The 22,730-nt window shown below is 38.8% G+C and overlaps 2 protein-coding genes across 6 annotated transcripts; one reads left to right on the forward strand and one right to left on the reverse strand.

Moving 5' to 3' along the window:
• Nucleotides 1-3,139: 3,139 nt before the first annotated feature.
• ppp1r13l (protein phosphatase 1, regulatory subunit 13 like) lies at nt 3,140-19,425 on the reverse strand. 5 transcript variants are annotated; one of them, XM_004560464.5, is made up of 13 exons: nt 19,251-19,417; nt 11,361-11,424; nt 11,129-11,250; nt 10,211-10,751; nt 9,623-9,715; nt 9,422-9,510; nt 8,694-9,054; nt 8,144-8,604; nt 7,885-8,022; nt 7,174-7,307; nt 5,034-5,200; nt 4,375-4,568; nt 3,140-4,250 (listed from the first exon to the last, which is right to left on the reverse strand). In XM_004560464.5, the coding sequence occupies exons 2-13, from the start codon at nt 11,395-11,397 to the stop codon at nt 4,215-4,217; spliced, it is 2,373 nt and encodes a 790-aa protein (XP_004560521.1). In that variant the 5' UTR covers nt 11,398-11,424; nt 19,251-19,417; the 3' UTR covers nt 3,140-4,214. The 5 variants fall into 5 exon arrangements, 3 of the variants coding, with proteins under 3 accessions (XP_004560521.1, XP_004560520.1, XP_004560522.1); XM_004560463.3 differs by having other exon boundaries at nt 11,361-11,441; XM_004560465.5 differs by having other exon boundaries at nt 11,361-11,441; nt 19,316-19,411.
• Nucleotides 19,426-20,015: 590 nt separating this feature from the next.
• opa3 (outer mitochondrial membrane lipid metabolism regulator OPA3) lies at nt 20,016-22,539 on the forward strand. The gene is made up of 2 exons (XM_004560462.3): nt 20,016-20,234; nt 21,612-22,539. The coding sequence occupies exons 1-2, from the start codon at nt 20,093-20,095 to the stop codon at nt 21,938-21,940; spliced, it is 471 nt and encodes a 156-aa protein (XP_004560519.1). The 5' UTR covers nt 20,016-20,092; the 3' UTR covers nt 21,941-22,539.
• The last annotated feature ends 191 nt before the right edge of the window (nt 22,540-22,730 follow it).

The following is a 22,730-nucleotide window of genomic DNA, read 5'->3' on the forward strand; positions in this document are numbered from 1 at the left end:
ACTCAACTTCTTCCTATAATGGAGTTCAACAGGCACCTTCCCAAATTAGGTTTTCTCAACTGTATCATATGATTGGATATTTAATATGAAAAGGGATATTACACTTTCACTGCACATCCTTCAATTCATGATTGTCTTGTTGTTTTTTATCCATTCCATTTATGACCCTTTATGCAGCATTACCACTTCATATTTATGTGACGTCATGCCAGTAGGGAATTTCTGCTCAGGCAGTGAGGGCAGACAAAGGGAACGGAGGAAGAAGGGGGAGGAAAGAGATGAGGAATGAGAACAATATGTGTTAGGTTGGACCTCGCTGGAGTGAGAGCTGAAGTGAAATGCTTCCCCGTGGGAGAGAGAAAGTGAAAAGAGGACTTGCTTGTCTTGTAAATAAAAAATTTGTAAAAAAATGTGAAAGAATGGATGGGGTGACTGAAAAAATAAAGGACACACATAGGTAAGAGAGACGATAGTGAGAGAGGGTTGTTCCTGGTTTGGAGCAAAGGAGATATAGGTTGTTGTAAGAGAGGGTTTTTACCACTGCAACCCTTGCTTATAGCTTCCTCTGACGTACTTGTCGTCCTGAAGGCCTGAATGATTTATTAAAGTGAGGAGTGGCAGAGAAGAGGGCAGCCAGGCGAGCTCTGATTAACTAGGGGAGCAAGGGAGGACAAGCACTCCTCTATTATTCATTACTCCACAGGAGCACAGAGTGGGAACACAGGAAGAATGGATGTGGTAGGGAAAGAATGAAAGAAAAAGGCGGAGTGGACATATTTGCATGGATCTTTCTGCTCACCTCAGTGTCTGATTGAGAAAGAATGCAGAAATACAGGCACATGTGTGTGCATGCATGCAAACAAGTCCACATGCCAACAGACACTAACATGATGTCCCTTGAAGGCAGTTGGCTGGCTGTCACACATAATTTTCACAGAATACGAGAAGACGTCAGTACAGTTCTGATAGCTGAAAAACAGATATGCATATTTGTTGCTGCACTGTAGTGCTAGAAAAGCAAATGTATACTCGTTTGTTGTTCTTAAATAATGAAGCAAAGCGTTCCCCAAGTTCACGCTGAAGATGCTTTCCTGCCCTAAGTCACCCAAAAGACTAACAAAGAAGGGCATCTGATTAATACCTCAAAGGTAAAAACATATAATATTGATGCCCTTTGGGTCAACTGGTTGCTCTGGTTGAAAACTGTGTGTTTGTGGGTATGTGTGTTCTTATAAATGATTTTATACTTTTTTCGCAAGTAAAAGTGATTTATTCTATATATTTTTTCTCTTTTGGACATTATCGGAACAGATTTTAGATTATATCTGTTGACTCAACATACTCTCAATCACTCAGGGTATGAATCACATTTTTCATGGCTAGTTGCTCTATAGATAATCGCTACATTTCTCCGCAAACAGAAAACTGCCTGCTGTGTCGTTTTACACCTTTTATGTCTCTTCATTTAATTTTTTCATCCAGTTCTAACATTTATTGTCCCTATTTTTAGTAGATTTCCTTCAGCTTTCTACTTCACTTTGTGACAGTAAAGCTCACTTTCTCTCTGTGTGATTACGTTCTTATATGTCTGCAGCAGTAAAGGGCCAGCCTGCTATGTCAAGTAGTGTTGCCAGACACCGATTGGGAAATATGCTCTCTGAGAAAGCCAGCTTGTCTGAAACCATTATATGTGTGTGTGCAGGTGTGCCACACTCCTCCGACAGCAGGCCACGGCACTAACAGTTCATTTTGGTCCATCGTGGTTATAATGGGGTTTAAATGAGGCAGCAAATGAGTTCTGCTTGAAGAGAATTACTGTTCTGCAAAGAAGTCTTCACAACGTCAGATGCAGTTCTTTTACCAGTGCAGGTCTTGCAAAGAGATATGGGTTTGACTGAAGACTTGTGATTATATGCAAAAGAAAAAAAGGGGGTTTTAGACTTTTCAGAAACAGAAATTACTGCAGAAAATGTTGTGCTTTGTAAACCAAAGCATTGGCTGCAGAGGAAGGCAGTGTTTAACCATTAGGTTCAAACTTTCAGATTATAATTACTACACTGAACTGTGCTGGGTTTAACAATGATGGGGACTATTAGTTTATGTGACAAGAACTCATTATTTATAAAATAGCAGTATCAATTTTAAATGTAAAGAACAAAACCGCGATTATGAAAACTGATGAAATGGCTCAACTTGCTCATCAGCTTGCTGCAATTTTATCTTTCTAGAAACCAAAAGAGTGAAACAGCTTACAACAACATCTTACCTCATTGAGTTGCTGACTTAAACAGCTTCTTGTTTTTTAATTTAAGACGAAATGATTTTTCACTGCATCATGTGTTCCTGCTCTATACCATGGCCTTCTAGCTGAGTTGAAGATCTATTTCAGTGAAACATTATGTATTCTGCCACAGGCCACTGGACATTTCAGTTCACTTAAATCACCTGAATTATTCACCAGACACACAGCATTAGTTCATCACAGCTGTGTGTGTGTGAGAGAGTTAACAGTGATGCTGTATATCCACTAACTGTATGTCATTATTATCATGTTTGTATAATCTGCATAACATGAAACATTTAAAGAAAACAGCAGTCAGCTTCAATCAGTGTTGGCAGTAATTGTCCTCAGGGATTGTGTTGAAGAATACAAGCGTTGGTGTTAATATCAGTGCAGATAGTCTGTAGATCAAAAGATGCAAATCAGAGTTAATTAAAAAAAAAAAAAACCTGTTCATCATGCGTGTAGCTTTTTCGGTAATTACACTTATTCATAAGAATACAGTTAACTAATTCATTAAATATCACAGCAGTCCTGTGGGTGCTCTGTGGTGTAAAAGCAAAAAGACTGAAAAAGATCAGGGAAATGAATGCAACTTCAAATAAGAAGAAATAAAAGAAATTAGCAGATGTTTTTCCATGTATAATGTACAGTGTGGGATAATGCTGCAGACCAGCCTTGAATGGTGCTTTGTCATATATTACTATATACAGTTTTTGCTTGCAAAACATGCAGCTGTTGAAATACTTAATAATACAATGCCATCTGTTGGTCAGTAAGGGACATTTCAAAATGGTATTTTCAAGTAACAAAACTCCAAATACAGCACATTTTAAAGAAAAGGCAAAAACAAAAACACGATTTTCATCTTTTTATTCAGTATTCAAAAATTTGATCACTATGTGCTCCGTAGAAGCCTAAAGGTTAGATGCACAGAGGGCCCTAGTAACACGTGAAACTTGTGTGGAAACAAAAAAATATATAATAAAACCAGTTGTTGTCACCACATGCACTACACCACTGTGAGTACACACACAAACACATCCACCCGGAAAACACTTTCAAAAAAGACACACTTATTTAGTGAGCATAAACATACAACACAAACCTGAAGGCAAAAAGAAAATACTGAGGTTGAAAATACTATGGTAAACCTACTACCGCTGTAATGATAGGAGAACACAACTCCTGACATTCAAAAAAAATCACACATATTTCAAGAATATTGTTGTTATTAGGATTTAACAGCCACTGTAGCCAGAAAAAGTTACAGTTAAATACTAGTACTAATATCTGAGAAACTATTTGCAAAGACTGTGATATCTGAGTACATTTCTGAAATATTATGTAAAGTAAAACATTCCCTGCTAACTGCTCTCTTTTACTGTGGTGCTTCCTTTCTGCAAACTTTTCCAGGAATGGAAACTTAGATTTTACTTTGATTGAAGCAAAGCATTTCTAAACTGAGCAGTCACAAGATTTCACACACCTGCCATGACTTTGCTGATAAGTTGACTGAACATCAAAAGCCAGTGTTTGCATTCTGATTAGTAACCTTACCAACTTTTTACTCATTGTATGGTGAACCCTTGACTGAAGCCTAAGTAATCCGAACAACATGGACCTTCACCCCTTTGTAACATTTGGATAGACAACAAAACTTGACTATCTGTTATAGAGTTGTAACATAGATAATTATTCTACAGCCAAGCCGGTACAAACGTAAAAAGATTTATCCTTGTCAGTACAGCCAAAAGGAGTATAGAGACTTCACCTTTGCCTCTCCTTCTCTGACAGATCACAAAAAATCTTTTAGGTCTGCAGTCTTTTTATGGCCGTACAGACAGTTTGTTCAACTAAAAGTCTGAAGCTATAAAGCATCTGAGAATATTCCCTGCATCAGTTTGACCAGACCTGATAATCAGGATGCCACTTAACACAGAGATTTCGGCCGAACCTTCGGGAAAAGCTAGAAAAAGAAAAAACAAACATGAAAACAATTAAAAGTCATGTTTTGTTGCAAAATGAAAATCATGAAATCAGGAGAAAAGGACTGAATTGATGTTTTCTTTATTTAGAAAGTGGTGTCTTACCCCAAAGTAGTTGTTTGGAACAAAGCCTTCCCTGCCACACAGTGAGGCCCACCACCAGTCTGACCCCTCAGGTTTCTGGAGGATGGTGACCATGTCTCCGTCTTTAAAGCTCAGTTCATCTGCTGCCTGAGCTGGGTAGCTCCACAGAGCATAAAGCACTCCGCTGTTGTCCACCCCCATGGCCTCCTCCGCAGCTGAAGAAAGAAAACATACAAGATACATATAACTATAAAAACTGCTGTACCAGAAAGCAGTAGTTTGGAATAGTGTTCATTGAGAGGCTAGAGGTCACTATATTTGCTTTTGAACGCCACCTTAAAGTGTTCCTACGTTGTATTCTTAAAATTATTTTTTTTAAAAGAAAGAAAGAAAGAAAACTTGTAATCCTCCTAACATTTCTTTGGGAGTAGATTTTGAACAAAACTATTTAATTATGATTATTATTTTTCTTACTATTATTTATATTACAACATACAATATATATACATATTCTGTACATGTCTGTGAATGGCTGAATGCTATTTAACAAAACAATTGACACTGAGGTTAAACATGGAGCAGATTACATCAGTAGAAAATATCATATGATACGTTATAAGTACTATTTGACTAATTAAACAGTTCATAGTACAGTTTACGTGTGGGAGTTGTTGTCTCACCCCTCAGGAAGGTTTCACACTCCTCATATCCAGGAGCATAAGGGTCACACTTCTGGGAGGCAGTAGCTCTGTCGCTTTCTGTAACGGCCATGACGGCAGCCCCACTCCTCACCAAAAACTCACAAAGAGGACGGTCATTACAAGAGGCTGCACAATGAAGAGGAGTCCTGTGGGCCACATAAAGAGCTTTAATTATGTTGTATTTATAGATATGGATATATCCGTACACCGTCTTCCAGTTCCAGGGCTTTGGATACCAGGATATAACATTATATTAAAAAATAAAACATCTATTCCTTTGCAACTCCTTCAGATCAACTTCATCAAATGATAACTTAGACTGAAAAACCTTTATCCTTGTCAGCACAGCCAAAGGGAAATATTTACAAAACCAAAATGCAAAAAAAGAAAAGTTAAGCACACTACATGTTAACGTTTTCTGTATGACTTTATCAGACTCTCATGTCATTATGGTCGAACTATGGCCCACTTTTTTTTTAGCAACGTTGCTTGAGGTCATTGAGCTTTGCAGGCATTCATTTATGCACAGTTCACTTACGGTTCCACCACAGCATTTCAGTGAGGCTAATTCTTTTCTTTTTCAACCAGTCTGTTGTCGATTTACCAGTATGCTTAGAATCTTTGCCCTGTAGGACGGATGACCAAGTTTAGTCAAAAAGACTTCACATCTGATTCTAGAATACTTTTGTATATAAAGAAGTTTACAGTATACTCAAAAACTACATGTTGCCCTGGTCCTGTAGCTGCAAAATCAGTCCAGACATTACCGCTCCATCACTGTGTTTGACAGTTGGTATGAGGTGTTTGTGTTTGGTTTTCACCAAATGTGAGGTAGTCCATCTCCACTTCGGGCATGTCTGCCCAAAAAGACATTCTTTAGATATTAAAGATATTCTTTAGAGAGCTGTTTACTAATATGTGCATGGAAATGTTCAAGTATACATTTCTTTTGTGCAAAAGTTATGTGTATACACAAAATTAATATGGAATTTATTAAACATGAGAAAAGTGGTCGATGTTGTAAGACAAAAGTCTACGCATCTATGGCAAGAAAGCAGGGCCAACTGAAAATGGAAACAATTGCACCCAAAGAGAAAGCCAGAAAAGTTGAAAAAGCTTTCCAAAGTTAGGCCTTCATCACTTTGTTCTAACTGTGTTCATACATTTTGAACCAATTTGGTATAAAAGACTGATTTGGCATGATATGTTTGAATGAATTTGTGTGCAGGCATTCTTACTAAATGAGAACCTTTGTTCCAGAGGCCTTGTGATTTGTTCAGATGCAGGTTTTCAAACCTAAGCCATGCTGCCATGTTATTTTTAGAGAGAACAGGCTTTCTCCTGGCAACCCTTCAAAACAATCATACTCGTTCAGTCTTTGTCCAATTGTACTGCCATGAACTGGAACATTTAACATGCTGAGGAATGAAATGTAACATTTAACAGGCTGAGGACTGGTGTATTTTGAATGGTGCTTTTTTTTATCTCAATTTTAATTTGTCTTAACATTGACGTTGGGGTGAATGTACTGGAACATTTACTGGCAGCTGTCTTCAATGTTTTCCTTTTGCGAATACGGTAATCTTTCTCCTAGTAGAATGATGGATTTCATCTTGTTTGGAAATAGCTTCATAACTCTTTCCAGAACAGTAGGAAACAATAATTGCTTCTCTGAGATCATTGGTGCACGCACCTGAATGCACCAGACCTGCAAACTACCAAAACCTCTGCTTTTATAGAGGTGGTCACACTTATTGATGATCAGTTAATCAAGTGTATTTGATCAGCAGCTCCTGTGTGCTACTTACCCTCTTAAGCCTTATGGAAATATTAAGGCTGTATTTAATTTTTCCTTCTGCATTTTGGTTGAGTTTTGGTTAAAAAATAATAATAACACTATGCCATGTAATGTTCATCTATCCAAATGTAAGACCAATTTTATGTAAATCTTTTGAACTGAAATAGGCTGTACCTTTTGTCCACATGGCTGTGCAAACAAGGAGTAATGTTGTGTTCTGAAATAAGTTATATGAACTAGTTACACAAAGGCTTTTACAGGAGACAAACATAAGAGGAAATAAGAGAAAGAGGATGTATACAACAGTAAACAAATATTTACCAGCCATGGCTGTCAGGTGCACTGACATTAACTCCAATCCGAACCAGGAAGTCCACGATATCGTGATGCCTAAAGCAGACGGCATTATGAAGGGCAGTGATGCCTTCTTCATTTGGTTGGCTGGGATCACTCATCTTGGAAAAGCATTTTACACACAGTAGATTTGTCAGATTAAATGTGATTTATTTCCACCCACCATTTAAACAAATTGCAGACATAAAACAAATAAGATTTGCATTTGTTGTAACCAGTTTATCCACTCTGACATTCGTTTAGCATGACTGTCAGCATTTCTTTCTAAAATAGGAGTTGAAGCTATTGTGCTGACTGGAAGACTCAGAGATGAGCTGAAAAACAGAACGCATACTCAGCATGTGTTCCTTCAGAAAACTAAAGTTAAACATAAAACATTTTTTCACAATTTTCAGTACTTCTTAATGTCTAAATACGGCACTGGAGCAGGAAGTCTGTCACTTCACTGTTGCAGTCCAATAAACTGTATTTAGGCTGCTGATGTAAGCTAAAGAAGTGGAAAAAAAATAATATAACTATTATGGGCAGCCCTCGGAGATCATGCTATTTTCTTGAAATACATCCAAACCTTGCTGCCTGCACAGTTTATGTCTGGACTTTGCTAAGTGAAGTTCTCTTTAAATTCTTAACATAATTAAGCTAGCGATAGAGATAGAGAGATAGAGCTAGTATACATACCTCCTGGACAGCTTTCTGCACTGTGTCCAGGTCTCCAGCTAAAGCTCCATCAAGTACAAGCACCAGCGGGCTAAGCCGAGCCCGCCTGCCAGAATTTTTGCGCTTTCGATTAGGCAGGCGCAAAATTGAACGGTAATTCTGCACAAAAAACAGAATATCAGTTTGTATAAAGCCAAACACTTGGCTGCAGAAGATTGCATTCCACCTTTTAAAACATTAGACGCTATTGTTATAATTGTTATTGTTGTTAAATACTTACTTTGTCATTTTTAATGAGAGTGGGTGTCTTAGGTGGAGGGGGAGGGGGTAAAGCACTGTCCTCCCCATCTGATGAGCTGCTACTCTCACTACCTTTGTCCGCCTTGTTATGGTATTCCTTGCGAAAGAGCTTGTTGATAAGATGTTTGTACTGGTTTGGTTGGTAATGCGAGGGCTTCTTCAGGGGCTTTGAAAGGTTCACAGAGCCCCTCCTCTTCAGGGCTCTGGGAATTTCTGCCCTGATGCGCAGGACCTCCTCTATGACAGGGGTCACATGGCTCTGGGCATCAGGCGCCACCACTGGTTGCAGCGTGGTGGGGCTTAGGGGCCGAGGAGGTTGCTGATTGGTGCCCTCGGTCTCCACACTACCCTCTGATATGGCAGGATTCTCCAAATTTACAGGATTCTGCTGAGCAGATACCAACCGCTCTAACTCTGCATCTATATCCGCTGGGTTCAGCACTACAATCATGGATAAAAATCACCATTTATAAGACAGAGATTCATAAACCATAGTGAGGAAGTGTTTGCTAATGTAAAATGTGTTTTACCGTCACTGTATAGAGCTGGCTGCCACAGCTCAGGTGGCTTCAGTTGTGGCTGAACTGCAGGAGGCTGGAAGAATTCCTTTGGGACGGGTACAGCAGGTTGGTAAGGTGACATGTCACTTTGTCCTCCAACCACTCTGGGTTGGGGGGCTATCATTGCTCCCCAGTAAGGATTTTGAAGGCGCATGATGACAGAAAGAGGAATGGGTTTATGCTGGCGGGACTGAGTTGAATTGGGAGGAATAGAAATACGGGAGATGGGCTGAGACTGGTAAGGGGAGTGAGACTGAGATGGTGGTACTGCAATACGTGCATTACGGGGGAGGGATCCACTGGAAAACTGAAGAGTATTAGAGAGACGATCCTGTAACAGAAGAAACAAAGAAGGGACACTTTTTTTCCTTTTATTTCAATGGAGGAAGTAATTTGGGGGGTTTTCGTGTTGCAATTCTTTTTCATTAAACTGGACATTTTTCTGTCCCACAGAAGACAAAAAATGCAGTATTACAAAAAACATGCTCTGAATTGAAATCAAGATTTTTAGGAAAGGTGCATCCTGTTCACTAATGTTGGGATCAACTTTTTCTTCTCTATGAAAAAACAAGGAAATAGAGTAATTTGCATATCTGAAGTTTCTCATGAACTGCAGTCTGGAAGCAGATTCATTGGAATTAAAGCGTCGAGATACACAAAAGCCATACAAACAAGTTTCATCTAGTATTACTATTTACTTTTATGGGGCTTGGAGCTGGAGAAGGGCCATCGAGGTTGGATTCTTTCCAATTTGGATTTGGCATAGTTGACCGCAGCCACTCTGTCTCTGTAACAGCAAGGTTAAAAAACAAAAAGAACAACAACAAAAAAAACTTGCTTAGATTACTTGCAGAGACTCATTCCAGAAATTCACTTTAAATGGTCATAAAACCACTAACTGTCATAAGTGTGATGAGGCTTCCTTTCATAAGACATGTCCAGATCTGTCTCATTCCACTTGCCAGGACTCTTCTGCCATTGCACAGCCTCGTCTGAGATTGTGGGAGATAAAGCAACAAAAATATGAGCAAAGGAAAAACAAAAATAGAGCAAGTGTGCTAGAAAGTTAATAAGCTTACAGACCAGTATTATTTTTTATAACATTTTCATGCGTTTGTTTTTTATAACTGAAAGAACACTGTGACACGTCTACTTTTAGATTTGCTTTCATGTTCAGAAAGTGAGTCTGTTTTTTATCTATTTATCTATCTATTTTTTTTTATCTTGTTGACTAAGAAGCACTTTTTCAGCCACACTTTAATAACATCTCTACCCAACACACCCCTTTATTTAATCAGACAATATTTGAATTGTTACATCTCAAATCCTGACTTATATCCAGATATGTTGAGGTAATTTAATTTGACTTGTTGGGTAGTTGCTCACCTAGTTTCTTAATAAAATGTATTAAAATTACTACAAAGGTAATAAAGTAAAATGAATTTCATGATAATTAAGTTTAAATGTCCTGAAAATGAAAACTTTACCTTGTTGCCTGGAACTGCTAAAATTTCTGGGAAGCGTGCTGGACATTGGATAATTGGCAGACAATGGAGAAGGGCTTCTGTCGAATCGAGGCGACCTTGGACGCATCTGGCTGCTGTCATAAGGTCTGAGCAAATTGGAATGGGCTGAAGCTGATGGTTCCAAAGTAACAGCCTTTGAGTTTGGAGCAGGGCTTCTATCAGTGGAGCTAACTGAGCTTCGTGGGCTCTTGTCATAATGAGGCAAAGAATTATACTTCGTGTTTTGAGCTGAATGGCTGTAACTATGGTGGACGATGTCAGATCCATGTGCACTTCTTTGGAGCTTTGGGGATGATAGTGGGCTTGGTGGGAATACGGGGGAGGATCTGGTATTATTATTGTTAGAACTGACAGAGTCAATGGGACGGAAGGATGCTGAGCTTGTGGAGTAAGCTGAAGAGCTGGGGGATCCATTACTGCTGCCACCGGATGCCTGTTTAGTAGTGGAAGTGCTGGAAGACCAACTGGACTGAGGCTGCTCTCTGGAGATACTGGAGGTGGCCTACAGAAAAAAAGAGATATGGATATCACTGCGTTTTGTTTTGTTTTAAACACAAACATGTCAACATGTTTTTGTTGGCATTCAACTACATCTGTACAAGGGTGTGTTTGAAAGAGTGCAAGTGAATTTGAATGAAAGTTTTTATTTTGGTCTGTGTTCACACATTTACAAAAAAATCAGGACAAGGAAAGCCCCTCACTGGCAAATTTAATTTAGAAACAGAGGAAAGGAAAAAACAAATAAATCAACCACTGCCTTGATATTTCCACCCATGTTGCACACTTTGAAGGACTACAAAATGTAACTATTATAAACTAGTGCAAATTAACAGCTAAAAGAGGGAAACTAGTACTACATGTGTGTGTATGAGTGAGTACCTGTGACTTAGACTCTGTGTTGTTATTGCTGGTGGAGGCCTCCTGCAGCAAGGAGTTAAACTCTTTGGATAACTCGTCTGCTGTAGCGAGTGATGCGCTCAGATCATCATTCATGGTCTGGACTGAATATAAACCGCAAATGTACAAAACTCAATTAGCAGAGGATATTATTCCCACATGTACAAATATACACAGAGCCAAGTGGAAAAGTTAAACATTAGTGGAAACTCACACAGCATGCTGCTCCCAAAACTTGTTTGAGAACTCATGACTCATCAGATAGCAATAACTTGCTCCTGAAAACAAACGCCACCTGTTAGGACAGAAAAAAAAAATCCAAAAAACAAAACACTTCCATCAGCTTACAAGCTTTTTATCATCTTTTTAGAAGAATTAACATTTTACAGGAAATGTTTCTCCTAATACTGAACTACACACAGACTTCCTCAAACCCTAATTCACTTTAAATCAACCTTGAAAGTTAGGTTTCATGCAAGATTTACTTTGCTTAGCTCTTCCCTTTCAGCTCCAAGCTGAAATTACCTTCAGGCAATTTCCAAATAAGCCGAATGCCTGTCATGTCTAAACAAGTCACAATTTCCTGATTACTGAAAGTTCAAAAACAGAAATATGACATAGTGCACAATTGCAAACATTTATAATGACGTTATAGACATTTGAGCGCCCTTTTAAGTGCTGGTTGCAGGTGTTCATCATACCTACTGACTCAACCAAGTTATCTGAGATACCAGGTGCTCAAGCTTAACATCACTTATGACTTATGTTGGAGTGTCAGTTTCAGACAGACAGGCCAGACAGACAGGTGCAGCACAGCTTCAAGTGTGTGACAAAGTATAGTAATACTAACAACCAGAGAGACGCCGATGCAAGCTGGGCTATTCTGTTAATGAGTTTAAGCCAATAAAAAAATACGAACAATGAGCTGCGCAGTAATAACCACTTTGCATAGAAGCCTTTGCAAAGGCTTTTTTGTGTATACATTTGGATGCACTACAAAAAGCTGAGAGTCACCACTGCATGTTTCTCAGTAAACTTAAAACATACATTTATAGTGCATCTTCAGCCTTTAGGTCCAGTAAATATTGTTCATGCAGTAGAAATCTTATGAAGACCCTTTAGTTCATGACATTTCTAAAAGTAACTCTGTCATGTTGAAAGCTTAACTTATCACCCTTATCTAATAATTTATATTGTGAGTTCCAGCAGATTTCCTTTGTGGTTTACGGTTCTTTGTATAGTTAGCCAACTACATTCTGCAGTAGGCAAGTAGATGTTACATGAGCCGCAATGGCTGCTTTCCAATCCATAGCTAGTATAAAGCTAGAATGACGGTGAAATTTGATGTTACTAAAGAACATTGTTCAAACTAGTTTACAGTAGTAAGGTGCCAAATTAGTGACACCTTCAAGAAGCAAGTCCTGTCAGTCAGCAGCCTACCAAAGAACATCAAGACATTTGGACATTTATTTTTGAAGTATTATAAAAATCAGCTTTTATTTCAATGCTCAGTAGACTTCTACCAACATCTTTGCTGTTGCAAAAGTCTCTCCTGCTATCCAGGACCTACAAGAGTTATAACCATGGAACCCAGTTTGCCCTGCAGGCAGTGCAACAGTACTGTAGACTGTAACACTATACTGCAAACCACCCAGTTTTACCTGTCCTTACCGTCCTATATTCAGTTTATTGCGACATCCCTAGTTTAGGCATAATGGGGGGAAAAGGTTGTGACAGAGGACAGATTTATTGAACCTCCTCACTTTCACTCAGATGCTGTTTCCTGATACTTTGATTTTTATTGTGTTAGACTAGACACAGATTACACATGTACATGACGATGAAAATGAATTTAATACGCATAATGTGTAGGAAAAAATATAAAACATTTTTGGAAATGTTCCTCGGTTCACTTTTAGTGGTTTAAAGGAGCCAAGCCACTTCCACTAGTCATGAAGAGAGATGCGAGATTGAGCTTCGTAGTCCCCGGTTGTTTAATATTGTTGTGTTTGTACATAAAGAAACCTTGTCTGGACCAATCTCAACCAGCATTGGTTATGCACACCCTGCTCTACATAATTCTGATTAATTAGAATACCAACTGAAAATTAGCCCTGGCCAGAGCAAACAAGGGTTATATGAAGTAACCAATACTAAATTTACAGCAGAATCAGAAAAGTGTTATTCATACTATTTGTCATGCTTTGTAGCAAGAACTTGTCACATCTCAGTCAGGCCTGGGTGCAGGCTCACATTCCTTACTCCTCCCAGTGAGACATTCTCACACATTAGCACACTTGAACGCTTACCACTGTCAACAGCAGCTCACACAAAAAGAGATTGCACTCTTGGTGACTCACAAAGGTCAGGCTGATCACTCATTCACTGAACTCTCTCTTTACTGCCCAGGATTTTATTCACCCCACCCTTTTTCTTCCTGTGAAACTCTGCATGCCGTTTGGCACCTTTGCTATTTTCTCTTGATTCCGACAATTTTGGCTTTGTGTTGCCAGAACACTTGAACTTCACTAAAACTAGAACGGAATCATAATTAGATGTTACGTAATTTATTTTTAGATGCATGTAAGAAGTCAAGTCAAGTTAAAGTTTATTTTTCTAGCCCACATAGAACAACCTTTGCTGACCTAAGTGCTGTACAAGGTTACAGAAAATATACACTGGACAAATCCATCACTAAATCAACAACAAATATACACTGAAAATGATCAAGTAAGACAAAGTAAACAAGACTGTATTTGCATAGAAAAGCCAGGCTACGCTGCTCAACTAGAAGTGAAAACAAGCAAAGATAAGCAATTTTTTTTTTAAACAGTGTTTTAAAATGATTTAAATCAGCGGTCCCCAACCCCCGGGCCTCGGACCGGTATTGGTCCGTGAGTCGTTTGGTATCGGGCCGCGAGAGTTGAGGCTCAGGTGTGAAAAATATGGTTTTCAGGGTTTTTATCGGTTTTCAGCGTTATTTTGTTATCGTTTTTATCGTTAACTCGGTTTTCCTGGGTCTTTTCACGTGTGTTATGAATAAATCTTCTTTTTTTCAGTACCGGTACTAGTTTTACTTTGTTGTATTTATCCGCGACACCTTAAAGGCCGGTCCGTGAAAATATTGTCGGGCATAAACAGGTCTGTGGCGCAAAAAAGGTTGGGGACCGCAGATTTTAATTACTCTTTTGGGTGTGTTTACGACGTTAACTTTTCTTATAACTTAGTTTATTGCAAACTAATAAAGCACATTACTGCAGTTAATATAATGACAATATTGAATTATTTCTCTCCTTTCACTTTACTTTTATTTTGTGTTCTATCATCTTCCATGACATACCTATCATAATAACATTTAGATTCTGGATTTGCCTTTGTTTTTGTGCTATTTTAGTGTTTGTTTTGAGATAATCTCTTTCATTTATTTCTCCTTGTTTGTTTCTTTTTAATCACAATAGGTTTCATTTGTTTACTTAACACTTTTATCTTATGCAAGTGTATGAATCTAAAAAAATAATAAAAAATCTAGACAACTCTGTGTAAAGAAAAAAATGTTTTTAGAAGTGAAGACAGAGATATATAGTCAATAACTTTGTTTGTTGGAACAGCCAATATCCTTTCAGTTATCACATATAGTATCTCTTGAGGCAATTGTTCCACATTTTAATAGACGTGCTACAGTAAATAAAGATAGAAGCATATGCAAATATGGAAGCGAAAAAACATCAATCATCTAGACGTTTAAAGTGAACTGACAGCTTGTGGCTACTGCAGCTGTGCTGTCGTCTATTTCTGGTTTTGTGTCATGGTTAGTTTCTTGGAAAACCACATTTTGATTTTCTTGCCAGTGCTTAGACTAGAATGTAGTACAACACAGCAACAATTAGCTCTTTCAAGTGGTGAAGCCAACATAAAAGCCACAGGAATAAAATATAAAATGGCACTTGAGAAAACTACTGTCCCCAAAACTACTGGCAGTGCAAAATGTTAAAATTCTGTTAGGACACCCTGAAAAACAGAGAGAAACTATGGGAAGCACAATGGAAATTTAGAGATTAAAGACAATAATCATTAGCTTTGCAAAATGCTAGGGTGTGTCTAACCAAGACTACAAGCAGTCTCTCCCTTTCCCACTCCTTTTAAGTCTTTCGCTAGAAGTTCATGATTACACATCCAATTCTTTAGTTTTATCCTAACTACATATTTCTATCTAGGTACTAATTTCCTGCCAGTTCTCTTTCACAATTGTCGGTCCCTCCTTCATATCCTTCCTCCAGAACTTTGGCTTTGTGCTGGCAGAAAACTTGCAACAGCATGATAAAGCATTCCCTTTATACAACTTCCCTTTGTGGCCTGCTTTTCATTTTTGTTTATCATAAAGTCCTAAAGCAAACATTACCTGTAAGTCATCATCAATGAACATACATTTCAATTGCTCTTGCATAGTAAGATTTTAAATACCAAGGCCCTATTTCAGGAAGCCGGTTTAGAAAACTCAGAGTGAAAAACGATACTCAGGGTTGAGTAACCCCGAACTGTCCAACTCGGAATATTCGGTTTCAGAAAGGCTGATAACAATTAGTTCAGTCAACGCGGAGTTGCTTTAACCCCAAGTTAAGCGCGCGCACGAGGATACATAAAGCCCTGATTAGTGGAGCACAGATTAAGCAAGTCACCATGGAGACGGAGGGAAAGAAGGCGCGGTCAATGTATTTTACAGCGCTTGAAGCCGAAATTCTGATGGCAGCATATGCCGATAACATGCAAATTTTGCGGAAAAAAAGTAACACAGCCTCAGCTGCAAAAGAAAGGGAGCATGCATGGCAAAACATAGCCGACAGAGTCAATGCGTGAGTGTTAATTTAAACATTGATCTAGGGATTTCCACCCATTCAACACGTTATTTTATTATATTTATTTTATTTTTTATTTTATACATTTGATTTTGTGATGTGATGTGAGCGCAGGTGCAACCCAACAGGCCCCAAACGTTCCTGGCAGCAAGTAAAAATGAAATATAAAAATATAGTCCAAACAGGTAAGGTGTAATTGTATTATGAGCCATAGTGCTTGGTCTGTTTGTCCCATGTAAATCGATTGCAGTTAGAGGCTACATTAATTTCCCCTCTGTAAGCACTTATTGAAATTATCTGAGCATTACAAGTACATATTTGCTTACTCTGTATGCTCAAATGTGACCCGTTATAGCCAACAGAACAAAAAGCGGAGGCCCGAAAAACAGGTGGGGGTCCTCCACCACCACCACTCACAGAGGCTGAGCAGTTGGCTTCTACATTTGTGATAATGTTGGCAGCATCACATATGATCTTCACAGTGCAGAGAACACAAATTAGCATCCATTACTATGATGAAATAATTTGTTAGTTTGAAATGCTACAGGGAACTATGTACCTGTACATTAATGCTGTGGAAAGACTTCCTGTTCACATAGTCTCCTTCATTTACTGAAGGAGCAATGATTGGAATGTGAGTGCCATCTATACAGCCAATCACGCCTGGGAACCGTGAGAATAAATGTAAAATTTAAGTAGTAGTTCAAGTATCACCACATCATGAATTAAGTTTCGTTCATCCTGATACCTGCAATTTTGTGGAATCCCTCTTTGATAAATCTTGTGGGTCTATGACCGGGGAACACAAACGAGTACAGGAGACGTTTCAGTGCAACTGTAACATTCCTGACTGCCCGACAGACGGTAGCCTTGGAAACGTGCTCAGCGTCACCAATATTATACAGAAAGCTCCCGTTTGCAAAAAACCGAAGTGCAATACGAATAATATGTACAGAACTGAGAGAATGTCCGTGATGTGTCACATGAGCAATATTAGGCCTGAGGATGTTATTCAAATAAATTATAGATTGTGCTGAAAAACGTAACGTTCACACAGGAAATCATCAGGAAATGATAAAATGTCCGAACGCGCTCTAATCACTCTCTCCCGGCGGAGAGCTCTGCGGAGAATTTGGGCTTCAACATCTACTGGCTCTTCAAGGAAGGGGCACGCCATGTCTGACACTTCCTACAGTCAGGTTTCTGACAAAGAGGCGGAGAACGTCAGGGTTAGTTGAAGTAAACCTGCTAGGGGGCAGGTTAGCTTCACGGAGTGTGTCGTCATAGTAACTCACTCAGAATTAATCTAAACTCGCTTTGTGAAACCGAAAACCCAGAGTTTTCGTTAACTCAGGGTATACTTACTCAGAGTTTGCACTAAACCGGCTTCCTGAAATAGGGCCCAAGAGTCCAAAGTCCAACATCCAGCATAATGTTTACACTGGCTCATCACTGTTTCATGTAGTAAGAATGTTTGAAAACATGGCGAGAAAGGAGAATAAACCCAAGGATAATTATGCAGATTCATGTGGGAGGTGCTGTGTAATTACTGTGAGAATGACCAGGAATCTGTGTTGCAGAATTCTGAGATCTTCATGCACTGATAGGCTTTATCATTAGTATCAGCATTCTTGCATCAACAGATACCGGCAACACTTGAGCTGTTTATGTGAAAGGTCATGTCAAGGCTTGTAAAACTAATTTCAAAAACCGCTATGACTTTGTGCTGACCTAGTTACATGAGAAGTTTAGTTAAATTTGACTATGACCCCATGCTGACATTAGACTAATCGTAAAGGGCTCACTGATTAAAACATGGCATGTACTTGGATAACAGTGAGATAACGAGTTGGAAAAACCCCACCCAAAGAACTCTGTTTTGTTTTTTTACAGTGCTTTCACCTGCACAGCAGACTTAGTTAGTCACTGAAAGCCAAACCTACATAATTACACAAACAAGAGTTCACACTAATACGCTCTATTCACGATAGCAACTGTCACTTCCAAAGACTTTACACAATACATGACTATTATACTTCTCAAGCTTGGGATAAAAGCAGTCACTGCAGACACAAGAGCACATAAACTATGGATAGACCAGAGACATGCTGAGGTGATGATTACTAATCCAGAACAAGAGTATATCTTTCCTTCCTTTTGTCCCATAATGTGGACAACTGTTTTTTAGCATAGCCTCGTGTCTCTGTGGTGGTAATTCATTTCACTTCTAGCATAATACTGTTCTCCACAGCATATGACACAGGAATCTCTCAGTGCTATATGACATTTCTGGGAAGTTACATGCCAGATCCATTCATCCAATGCCTGCTTTGTAACATTCTCAAGCTGTGGTGCAAAGCAGGGCCACTACCAAGAAGTAAATATCAGCTGGTATATGCGTATGTACATGAATTCGACCACAATTTTCTTTTTTTAAATTGCTGAATTCTGCTTGGTTTTAACGATTTGGTTGCAGCAAGTACAACAAATGCAGCCAAACTTGTTTTGATAGAGAAACCATGTAAAGCACACGTTCTGGATAAATACCATTTCATCCCTGTTCCAACAGGAAGGTTTGCTTTGCTTGTAAATTAGAGTTGTGTATAGATCCAACATGCAGTTCAATTAAGCAAAAAATTGGCACAGTTGAATTTGTGATGTAAAATTGACTGAAATAGTGGTTATACTAACACCAAATGTTATGAATGAATTTCTTGCTTATCCTAACACTAAAAACAACAATTAATACATTTCATCCCGGACCCAGTGTAGTAACAATCCAATAATAATGCACATCAAAAAATAAAAAGAATAGAAGCACAAAACTGATAGAAAAGACACCCTGGATATTGTGTTTCTACATAGCTATATTAGACTATATATATATACATAACTGTAAATAAACGATTGTTTTACTGGTTGCACATCAATGTCCAGCCAGCAGCTCGCTTTTGCACTTCAGCTTTTCTTTGTGGTTTTGGACAGAGTGGCATGCCAGGCACGGTTGGTAACATCTGATTTTCATTACAGTACACGCTCTTCCTCAAATAGAAGAAACCTCACAATCAACTAGAAATGAAAGGAGATACGCTGTGAAAAAGAGTTTTCATAACTTCAGTTGAGGTGCGAACAGATAACTAATCCGACGTTGCACAAATCCGTAATGCAGGCACCATCTTAAACCGCAACTTAAAGTTTTCGACCATGAAGACGGGCAAACTTGCATTACGGAACAAATTAAAAGTTCATACCTCAACAAATCAGAGCCTGTCCTTTTGTCCTAAACTGAAGAGAAGAGAATGCGTTGCGTCCAAACCTTCTTGTCTTCCTGAAGTTGGGATCAGCCTGAGTCGCTCTCTTGTGGCGGCGGCTCCAGACATTTAGTCATAGCTGCGTACCGAGTTGAGTTATTTTGGCTGATAGTCCAGCCCCTCGGCTTTCTTCACTGCTGTAACCCGAGCCAGGTGTTCCTGCCACAGCTGTTCCAGGTGAAGTATATAATCCGTGAGGGAAGAGTTGCGTATTATTTAGTAAATTGCGGACAGGTAATTGTCGATTTTTTTTATTCACACCCTCACTTTTGAATAGATTTTTTTTAGTTTATGAACTGTGTTACATGCATAATAATAGACTATTGTTTTACACAATTATGTATTTTTAAAAACATATAACTGTATTAATTTGTTGGGCCTATAGGCCCATCATATACTTCCGATACACAAGTCTCTCTCATTTTAAGAAAAAATAGAACCATAAAATAGTACCTTACTTTTGTTTATAGTTTATAATGCTTGTGCATTGTGCAATAATCTAACATGCACCAATGCAATATGATGCCACGCAAAAAAATTGTTTTTCATTTTATGAACTTAATTAATTACATATTCAGTTCATTTTTAAAGAGAAAATTAATGTCAAACATCAATAATGTTATTTAAATTGGGAAAGATGGGACCAAATAAGTAAGGAAATCAGGGCGTTTCAGTTCACGAGACTTGGACACGTGGTCGGATTTGTGACTGGGCTTGTCAATCAATAACGTCATCACGTAACCTCTACGCACTCCGCCCCATTGAGAAGCGTTTCCGCCAAGATGGTTGTTGGTGCCTTTCCTATCGCCAAGCTCCTCTACCTCGGAGTGAGGCAGTTGAGCAAGCCTGTGGCTAACCGGATAAAAGCTGGAGCCCGGAGGAGCGAGTTCTTTAAAACTTACATTTGCCTGCCGCCGGCACAGAGTGAGTAATTTGAGCTAACGGCTGCTAAAGGCTTAGAGTTCAGTCCAGTCACCTCTGACGGTTGATAAGCATGGGGAGGCGCAACAACCAATGATAATGAACCTGAAATGACTGTTATCCAATCATCTTATAGCAGCCAGGCAAGGTGTAAAGGGCGGGTCTTGTCTGTCATTGAAACAGATTGTATTAGCCTTTGCTATGAGGGCACGGCAGGACAATTGTTGTCCAAACGCCCTATTCAGAATGTGACACTGACTTTAATTAGACAGAAATATGCTAAGTGGACACTTAGCTCTATTGTTTAGTCATTCAAAATACTTCCCAAGTAAAGATTACTGTGTATATCATGTTGTGTTTGTTACTGCGTGCAAATTAAAAAGAAGTCACAGTTTTTCTTTAAAGATAGCAAATTTAAGTAAATTAATGCATCAAATCGAGCTTTTATGAAAAGGCGCTGCAGAAAAAAGGGCACGGTATTATTTGTTGACTGAGTAGATAAAATGCAATTAAAGTTTGATTAGATTTAAAGGTGGTCTTATCTTCATATATGATGGCTGAGTGAAGCAGAAAGGATTTTACTCCGAATTGTGAAGGTGTAGTCATACTTAGAGCTGTCAAGGGGTGGAGGAGGGCCAGAAGCAAGAAGGTGAAATGGAGGACACACCAGCTTTTGAGGAGTCTGAGCAGGGGCAAAATGACAACACACAAAATTTGTTATGGACAAGAAATATTATGTAAGCTAAGGCTCTGAGGGATTTGGCTTCTCAGTTGCTATACAGGACACCAGTGACTGTGAAGGGATTCATCTTTACGTGGCAGCCTTCTTGCATTCTGTTTAAGAGACTTCTCACTTTGCAGGGGGCTTTATTCTTTTCCCACTTATAACTGACATCAAGATAATTTGTCTCCTTGATGGACTGCTGAATCTTGGAGAGTCTCTTGAATTATTAACTAGTAAATGTGGATCCTAAGTCATGTGGTGACCACAGATATACGGAAGAATGTTTCAGTTTTAATGAACCTGGTTGCCTAATTTCTGTGTAATGTACCAAGAGCACCACTGATTCTGTGGTTTTGGGCAGTGTTGTCCTGTTTTCATGTTTTATTCTAAAAAAAATTCTAAAAAATTTCAACCCAATTTCAGTATGGTATTAAGGCTACTTTCTCAGCTGGGTAGAAGATTATAATAAATCAAATCAAATCACTTTTGTAAATGATAGTGCAATGATGACATGCATCTTTAACTATAAATGCAGTTTCTCCTGTATTCACAACCTTTGACCAGATTAGCTGATCCTTTTGATGAAAAATTGAACAGGACCCAAACATATTCAAAGTCTTCTTTCCTTATATACTGTATGCTCCTTGTTCCAACAGTTTATCACTGGATTGAGATGAGAACAAAGATGCGGATCATGGGCTTCAGGGGAGCCACCATTAAGCCGCTGAACGAGGAAGCGGCAGCAGAGCTGGGCGCCGAGTTACTGGGGGAATCAATCATCTTCCTCATTGGTGGTGGATGCATGGTGTTAGAGTACAGCAGACAGGCGGCTAACTCTCGCCGTAAAGAGGAAGAGCTGAACGAGACCCTCATAAGCCTACAGACGCAACTAGCAGAATTATCCCTAACGACAGAGACTCTAAGTGCGCAGCTGAGAGAGGTCAACAGGCAAATGCTGTCATTTCCTGTTCCCACCAAAAAGTAACAAATTTAGTTGTTTGCTATACAGCAAGGCACAATGTCGGGTTGTGGGATGAAGGAGTGAGTGCAGGTGTACATGTACAGCCTCATAGCTTTGAGCTGGGTGGAAGAGGTTGATATAAGTATATCACTGCAATGCGGATTTGGGTGCTATTGTTTGCTTGTGTTCTGAGCAACTAGTTGTAAAAAAAGGAATTGCTATGATATTCATAGTGAATTTCACTGGCTGACCTTGTATGTTCATTGTAAAGTTGACTGAGTGTATATAAAAACTTACAGTACAATAAAGTGGTGACCTTAAAGTTGATATATACATATATATTTTTAACAGCTTCAGCATATTCCTTTATTTGTAATTCAGTGATCCTCGTAGACCTTAATCACTTTGGAAATACTGAATTATATGATTTTTTTAATACTAATTATGAGTTACTATTAATGGGAAAAAAAAAAAAAACAGAACCAGCTCATATCACTGGATAGTTTTTGAGAGAATCTGCCCCTGTACTGTCCATAAAATTCCATGTTGTAATTGCTGGTTTTTAATTGGATATATGGTGACAATTGGAAAAAAAATTGAAATAAAATGATATGTTGGCTGTTGATAGCGTTTTTGTTATGTTTAATACGAAACAAGAGAACAAAACTGAAAGCACCTCCAGAGTGGATAATGTCCCGCGTGTCTTCACATTACTGTAAAACTACAGTACCCAAGATGACGTCAACTTAAACACTTCCTGCTTTGGAACGCTCCAAGTGCTTAACGCGTATCATACAGAACTTTGTTTTTTTCA

Source organism: Maylandia zebra, linkage group LG14, assembly GCF_041146795.1.
Source record: "Maylandia zebra isolate NMK-2024a linkage group LG14, Mzebra_GT3a, whole genome shotgun sequence".
Classification (NCBI taxonomy): Eukaryota; Metazoa; Chordata; class Actinopteri; order Cichliformes; family Cichlidae; genus Maylandia; species Maylandia zebra.

Coding starts and splice junctions, on each gene's coding strand:
- opa3 (XM_004560462.3), top strand. CDS start 20,093: ATGGTTGTTGGTGCCTTTCCTATCGCCAAGCTCCTCTACCTCGGAGTG. Junction 20,235..21,611: donor TTGCCTGCCGCCGGCACAGA/GTGAGTAATTTG, acceptor TTGTTCCAACAG/TTTATCACTGGATTGAGATG.
- ppp1r13l (XM_004560464.5), bottom strand. CDS start 11,397: ATGAGTTCTCAAACAAGTTTTGGGAGCAGCATGCTGT. Junction 9,511..9,622: donor GCCTCATCACACTTATGACA/GTTAGTGGTTTT, acceptor TTGCTGTTACAG/AGACAGAGTGGCTGCGGTCA. Junction 8,023..8,143: donor CTCTCATTAAAAATGACAAA/GTAAGTATTTAA, acceptor TTTTTTGTGCAG/AATTACCGTTCAATTTTGCG.